Consider the following 7,624-nt stretch of genomic DNA (forward strand, 5'->3'; position numbering starts at 1 on the left):
CGTTCTGGTCCACCAAAGACCGAATGGTCGCTCTGTTGCCACGCTTCGCCTCAACCACGCGGGCCCATCGAGCGGCCTTAGTCCCCTCCCCGCTTACCGAAAGTGCTTTAGCTCTGACAACGCAGCCTTCATGCTTGTCATCAAAGTGTTGGTCGAGGGCCAACTTCGCTAATAATAAAATGCCCGGATGCAGTACCAGGTAGTGGCTCTCATGGCTTCTGATCTTAATTGATTGGAAGTGTTTTCATGTACATTGTTTTGTCTTGGTATAAAAGATGGACAACAGTAAATATTCTGCTCATTACCACAGATTTGCTTGTCAGTTGTTTGACCTTAACCAGTTGAGCATGTCCCTTGGTGGCTGACAATATGTGCATCTCTGATCATGAGCAAAAATAGTGGGGGAGCATCATAGCCATGTGTTGAGATGAATTTTTTGGGGTTTGAATATTTCAGCTCTGGAAACATGGGTGTTTTGCTCAACATCCTTAAACAAACCTTATTCAAGGACCTTTTGAGCGAGGTGGGCTACTCGACTTGAAGAAAATTCTAACTGGGCCCCACCTGCGAGGTCATGCACTGTTTATCTTGATATGAGATCACCATGTCACACAACAACAACAACAACAACAACAACATCAAAGAATATTTTCGGAATGAGAGCCCAAGTTTGAAATTTCCCCAAGACACCTGATGAAGGCTGGAGGGTATATCAACCGAGATGTTGTGTTAACAACAAACAAGATGAGGACAAATATCCGTCGAATGTAAATAATGTAAATAATCTAGCTTAGCCTGTTATGAAAATTTCCAGCGCAGTTGCACCATTAAAGAAATTGAGGATCTGAAATGTATATATAATAAAGAACAACATGTGACATTCATTTCATTAAATTTTAATATTATGTCACGTGTTTAATTGACAAAAGATTTCTTGTGACCAATGCTTTGAAGTGGAGTGGCTTTAAGAAAAGATAAAGCAGTTCTATTAAGACACAGTTTGCTTTCTTAATTTTAAGAAATAGTTTCAAGAAATGTGTGTTTGAAGTCTTAAACATGTGAATAGTTGTGCTGCACCTTTTTTTTTTTTCACATTTATTATCAACACGGTTTAAATAACAAGCTAATGGAAAAATCAGTTTAATAGTTGTTTGATCTGCCAGAAACATCAGCCAAATCTTCAAATCGCATCCTACTGTCATAAAAAATGAAAGACACCTTTACTAATATATTCTCTGAAAATATGTTGGAATGATCATAGCCAGACTGTGATTTGCCACCCTATTGTCCTTAAACAGCACTGACCTTGGGTTAAACAGTCCTTTTGTCTTTGAAAATTCATTCCCGATTTTATTTTCCATGAGTCTTTAAATAAAGTAAATATTTTGAAAAATTAAGTTATTTTATGTTATTTAAAAAAATTATTTTTGCTTATTATAATTTTTTTTTTTTCTATTTGTTAGGTTTCAAGGGCATTTGGGGCAGTGGACTTTCAATTTCTGCTCAGCTTGGAGTCCGTGACAGCAACGAGGCATCATGGACTCAAGTCCTTGATGTTGTAGAATATATGTCAGATGCTACCGATATCCCAATTTTATTAGATGCAGACACAGGCTATGGCAATTTCAATAATGCCCGACGACTTGTCAGAAAATTGGAAGAGCGAGGTATAGCAGGTAAATAATCAACAAAATACCTTTTTTATAATGACTTCTTATCATTGACAATTGCTGCAGCATGATAGTAAGTTCTTGGAGAATTAAACTTGGGATGTAGTTTTGATAATATCTGGAACTAATTTATGTTGATAACGACTTGTAAAAGGCTTTGAACTATAATTTTCCCCATTCCATTGTAAATCTTATATGATACATATTTCTGTTGGTGCCACTAATTTTATGTCTGCTGTATCACCAACTGTGCCATTTACTTTCATTCGTTTATTTTATTTCAAGAATTTTCAAAGAACCTGACATGTAATTCTTATTTTCACATAAATTGTCTTCTAAAATAAGCAATAGCTAAGACAGTGAAGAGTTAAATCCACATCAACTGCAACAAGTCCAGCTCCAGGTGTAATGTGCAAGATCAAAAAGTAGTGCCTGTTGTTTGTCCAGTAAGGCTTTTCCCTACAATAATTGAGCAGTGGTTTAATCTTGCAATTGCTGTTTGCATTGGCACACAATGCAAGGGTTAGCCTATCTTTCATGAGTTTGTGGCCTGGCATTCTCTTCTCCTCTGTTTTTACATAAGTCCTCCTTGGCATCTTCTTCCAAAACAGTCCTGTCTCATCACAGTTGAAGACTTGCTGGAAGATGTGACCTTAGTCTACTATAATTCTGGCAAAAGTTTTGAAGTGATCCTCAGCTGCCTTCATATCCGCACTCACTGCCTCACCATGCCTGACAAGGGAGTGAGTGCCAGTCCTCTTTTTAGAATTCTTGAACCATCCCCCTCTGGCTTTAAATGGCTCACCCGATGCCTCATCCATACAAGTGCCTGGGGTCTGCTGCAGTAAAGTGACATAAATAGCTCATGCCTTCTCGAAGATTACAGCCTCCATCACGGTATCTCCGGTGAGCTGCTTCTCTGTCAACCACACTATCAGCAACTTCTCCATATTTTCATGGCGTTACAGCCTTTATCGACTCCTCCTGCTTCAGTATGGTGCAGGTCATGGAAGTGCTACGCTCGCACTGCTTCACCATGTCAACTACACACACACCTTCAGCATGTCTTTTGATCATTTCTTTCTCTAATCCCATGCTCGTCATCCACTTCTTTGTACCCACTGTCCTTCGCACTCACTTTCTTTGGACTCTTGGTTGGAAAAAGGAAGTTTTGCAAAATAACTGCAAGTACAACTGTGAGCACAACACTGATGCTTCTGTAGCCTGCAATGACTAATTAAGCATTTTAGCACCTGTTTAGCTAACTATCCACTAACAATCTTCGCACTTGCTAAGGCATATGTCTGCCTAGCTATCGAGTGGGTGGGGGTAACTGAAGTTGGCTAGTAACCCAAATTTAAGCTTGCAACTCAAAGCAAATTATCGGCCAAGAGATGGCTCGTATCTCGAAAAACTCATTAGTTGGGACACTCATAAGTCAAGATACCACTGTATATATATATATATATATATATATATATATATATATATATATATATATATATATATATATATATATATATATATATATTATATAAGTGCGAGCAAGGCTGTGTGGTAAGAAGTTTGTTTCCCAACCACATGGTTCTGTGTCCAGCCTCTGGCTGACCGAAGCCTTGAGAGTGGATCTGATAGATGGAAACTGAAAGAAGCCCATCATGTGGGTGTGGGGGGGGGATGTATGGTTGGCTGGATGTCTTTATGGTTGTATTTGTCCCCCATTATCGCTTGACAACCAATATTGGTTTGTTTATTTCCCTTTAACTCCGTTGTTTGGCAAACAGATGTTGGAATAAGTAGCAGACTTAACTAAGAAAAGTAAGTAATTAGGGCGAATTTCTTCATCTAATCCTTTCAGGGACGTGCTCCCGCATGGCCAGTATGCAATGACTAAATCAAGTAAAGGATAAAAGATGTTATACTTATATAAGAAACACTGGACCACCAATTCCATTCAATCTAACCCAGTTTATTGAAGGAGTAATTATTTTTTTCATAATCTTAAGTCAGTTTCAGTTAGTTTTTTGTTTTTTTTCACGCTTTTTACCAAATATTTCCTTGTAAAGATAATTGTTTCCACCTATATATTGTTTTTCTTTGCTTGCCTTTACAGGTGCTTGTATTGAAGACAAATTATTCCCTAAAACAAATTCTTTATTAGATGGAAGAGTTCAACCATTGGCAGATATTGAAGAATTTTCTCTTAAGATCAAGGTATTGTTAAGCATTATGAATAACTTTTATATCTGGTTCTAACTGAAATATTTGATTTGTGTGAGAATAATGTTTCATAGTTACAATGTTTCGGAGTCATTGTGTGTCTCTTTGAACTGATAAAAAGAACACAGACTTCAAAAATCTTTAAAATAGCTTTATGTAGGAACATCATGAAATAAGGTATGTTATTTCAAGTGTTTTCATTGGAAAACGCTGTGCAATAAATATTCGGGTGTGGATATGTGGTAACAGGTTTGCTTCCCAATCACATGGTTCTGAGTTCAGTCTCAAAGCATGGGACTGATCACAAGCAAGTATCTTCAATAATATCCCCAGGCTGACTGAAGTGGATTTCGTAGACAAAACTGGAAACTAAAGGAATTCTGTCATATATATATATATGTCATCATCATCATCATCATCATTTAACGTCCGCTTTCCATGCTAGCATGGGTTGAACGATTTGACTGAGGAGTGGTGAACGAGATGGCTGCACCAGGCTCCAATCTGATCTGGCAGGGTTTCTACAGATGGATGCCTTTCCTAACGCCAACCACTCTGAGAGTGCAGTGGGTGCTTTTACGTGCCACCAACACAACAGCCACACTCAAATGGTGTTTGTTATGTGCCACCTGCACAGGAGTCAGTCCAGCGGCACTGGCAACGACCTTGCTCGAATGTTTTGTTCACATGCCAGTAAGGTGATGCTGGTAATGATCACTCTCAAATGGTGATATATATATATGTATATGTATATATATATAATTATGTGGAGAATGCTCCACATAATTATAATTATAAACTGCGGTTTAAACAATAAATTACCTGCCTCTGGATACCTTCTAACGAAGACGGTACCCACACAAGTAATTTCCAGGAGTGCCTTCGGATTTAACTATCCCCTGGTTGCTTAGATACTTCAGACTACCCCTGAAATATTGAAGCAATCCTATCATTTACCTATGTATATATATATATATATATATATATATATATATATATATATATATATATATATATATACACACGCTGACAGAATGAGATTAAAAAACCAAGGCAATAAATAGATTTCATAACTTTTATCAAGAAAAGGTCTTACAGCTGTTTCTGGGATATTTTATACATCCTTTCATCAGAGACGGTGCAAGAAAATGTTTGAGTATTAATTATTGTAGAGAAGATATGAAGTAAGAGAATGAATATAGAAGTGAGATACATAAGGATATTGTATTTGCAGTTCCATTATTCAAGTAGAATGGTGTATATAAGTGGTGAAGAAGTTTTTTTGGGTGAAGAAATTTTCTTGTACCTGATGTGTGAGTTTCGATGGTTGTTATATTTGGTCATTCCAAGCATAGAACTTTGTAAATAGTGTTGGTCAATCGAGTGATTTTTTTTTTTTTGGTGTGAATTAAAATGTGTTGGTAGTGTTAATGGATAGATAGAGGGAAAAGAGATGTGTATGATTAGAAAGAGGGGATAGGTCAAATCAGGGGGAGAGAATGGGAGGAAAAAGAGAAGAAGCAAAAGGGAGGGAGACAAAAAAAAGAAATGAATAAAATCAAGGTTGTACTTGCATGTCCCCTGCTTCTCTCTCCAGCTGAGCTTCCCTAATCTTCCTGACTTATAGGTGTAAAAACCCACCTGTAAAAAGCACCTGTACCAGTGCCATGTAAATGCATCCATGCTGGTGCTGTGTAAAAGCACCCAGTACCCTCTGTAAAGTGGTTGGCATTAGGAAGGGCATCCAGCAGTAGAAACCAAAACAAAAAAAACATGGAGCTTGGGTAGCTCTTCATCTGACCAGCACCTATCAAACTATCCAACCCATGCCAGCATGAAAAATGGATGTTAAATGAGGATGATGATGATATGTGTGTATGTGTGTGCGTGTGTTTGTCTTCCCATCACCACTTGACAACTGGTATTGGTTTGTTTATGTCTCGATAACTTAGAAGTAGTGAACTTAAAAAAATAAGTGCCAGTGTTGATCCATTTAATTTAACCCTTCAAGGCAGTGCCCCAGAAGGGCTGCAATCCAATGAATAAAACAAGTAAAAGATAGAAGCTAATAAGCAGCCATAGCCACTAACTACTACTGATGATGATGATCCTTTCTACAATAGGCACAAGGCTTGAAATTTTGTGAGATGGGACTAGTTGATCACATCGACCCCAATGCTTAACTGGTATTTAATTTATTGACCCCAAAAGGATGAAAGGCAAAATCAACCTCAGTAGTATTTGAACTCAGGCCATAAAGATGGATGAAATGTCACAAAGCATTTCGCCCGGCATACTAACAATTCTGCCAGCTCGCCACCTTAATAATAATAATAATAATAATAATAATAATAATAATAATAATAATTATTATTATTATTATTATTATTATTATTATTATAATAACAACAACAACAACAACAACAACAACTAGAAAAGCATCTGGAGAGCGCAGACCTCCACCAAGCAGCTCATTTCCACCCATATACACGCATGCTGAAATTGCCCAATTTCCTAAACCAACGCCGGCAAAAACATAACCATCTTGGTGGGGATAAAAAAAAAATAACACAGCCATATGATTTAAAAAAAAAAAAACCTTTAAAAACAGGAATCATCTGAAGCAGTTATAATACATCGATGACAACAGCAAGCTCTGAAGACCTCTGCCAAGCAGTTCATTTTAAGATATGCAAGTAAAATTACTAATAGAGAAATGAAAATAAACTTTGGAAACAGCAACGCCACCATAGGTTACGTTGAAACGATGAACGTGTTTTCAAGGGAGATAATCAAAGAACATAACATTGTAATATTTCATGTAAAGTAAATATAACAAATGAAAAATCCTTGTAACTACTTGTAGTATTTAATATTCTAATGCTGTAAGTTGGCAGAATTATTACGGTACCAGTTTTATTTCATCAGTCTTTACATTCTGAGTTCAAATTCTGCCAAGGTCAACATTGCTTTTTATCCTTCTGGGGTCGATAAAATAAGTACCAGTCAAGTACTGGGGGTTGATGCAACTGACTTACCCACCTTCCCTTGAAATTTCTGGCCTTGTGTCAAAATTTGAAACCATGATTTGATATTTTTTTAATGTTTTTTTTCTCTTTCTTTTGTCTTTTACCAAAGGCTTGCAAAGACAGTCAGAGAGATCCCGACTTTTGCATTGTGGCACGAGTAGAAGCATTTATTGCGGGATATGGACTTGAAGAAGCATTGAAGAGAGCTGATGCTTATGCTAAAGCAGGTGTGTGTTGTCTTCACTGTTCTTTTACAAATTTCTCAGAGCTTACCTTGAATATGAGGAAAGTTTGAAGATATCAAATTCTCACAAAGTTTAAACGTCGTGTCAATATCATTGATATTTCCTAAAACATATTCTATTGATCTCTGTTCAGTTATAAATATTTTATTTCAGTTAGCTTACTGCAGATTACAAATCATGTAGAACAGACATTTCAGTATTGTAACAGGCAGCTTTGTATGTATGTGTTGGGAATGAGTATATGTGCATACATGCACACACACAACATAAATAAATATATATATATATATATATATATATACATATTTGTTTTGCAAGATTTTTGATGTGAAATTGTGTGTTGAAACAGATGTTGTTGTACTTGGGGATGGTCATATTGCCAGTTTAGCCAATAAAAACACACGCACTGTATATTTGGTGTTAATTTGCTTCAGCTTTATATTACATTAATCTTAATCTT

At 36.7% G+C, this 7,624-nt stretch overlaps 1 protein-coding gene across 1 annotated transcript in view; it reads left to right on the forward strand.

Annotated features, from left to right (window-relative positions):
• LOC106868978 (phosphoenolpyruvate phosphomutase) overlaps positions 1–7,624 on the forward strand; it is a 76,609-nt gene that overhangs the window by 44,843 nt on the left and 24,142 nt on the right. Inside the window, exons 4-6 of the mRNA XM_014914461.2 lie at positions 1,464–1,676; positions 3,784–3,884; positions 7,029–7,146. Of these exons, the coding sequence (XP_014769947.1) occupies positions 1,464–1,676; positions 3,784–3,884; positions 7,029–7,146 (432 nt within the window). The remainder of the gene's footprint in view (positions 1–1,463; positions 1,677–3,783; positions 3,885–7,028; positions 7,147–7,624) is intronic.

Source organism: Octopus bimaculoides, chromosome 16, assembly GCF_001194135.2.
Source record: "Octopus bimaculoides isolate UCB-OBI-ISO-001 chromosome 16, ASM119413v2, whole genome shotgun sequence".
NCBI lineage: Eukaryota > Metazoa > Mollusca > Cephalopoda > Octopoda > Octopodidae > Octopus > Octopus bimaculoides.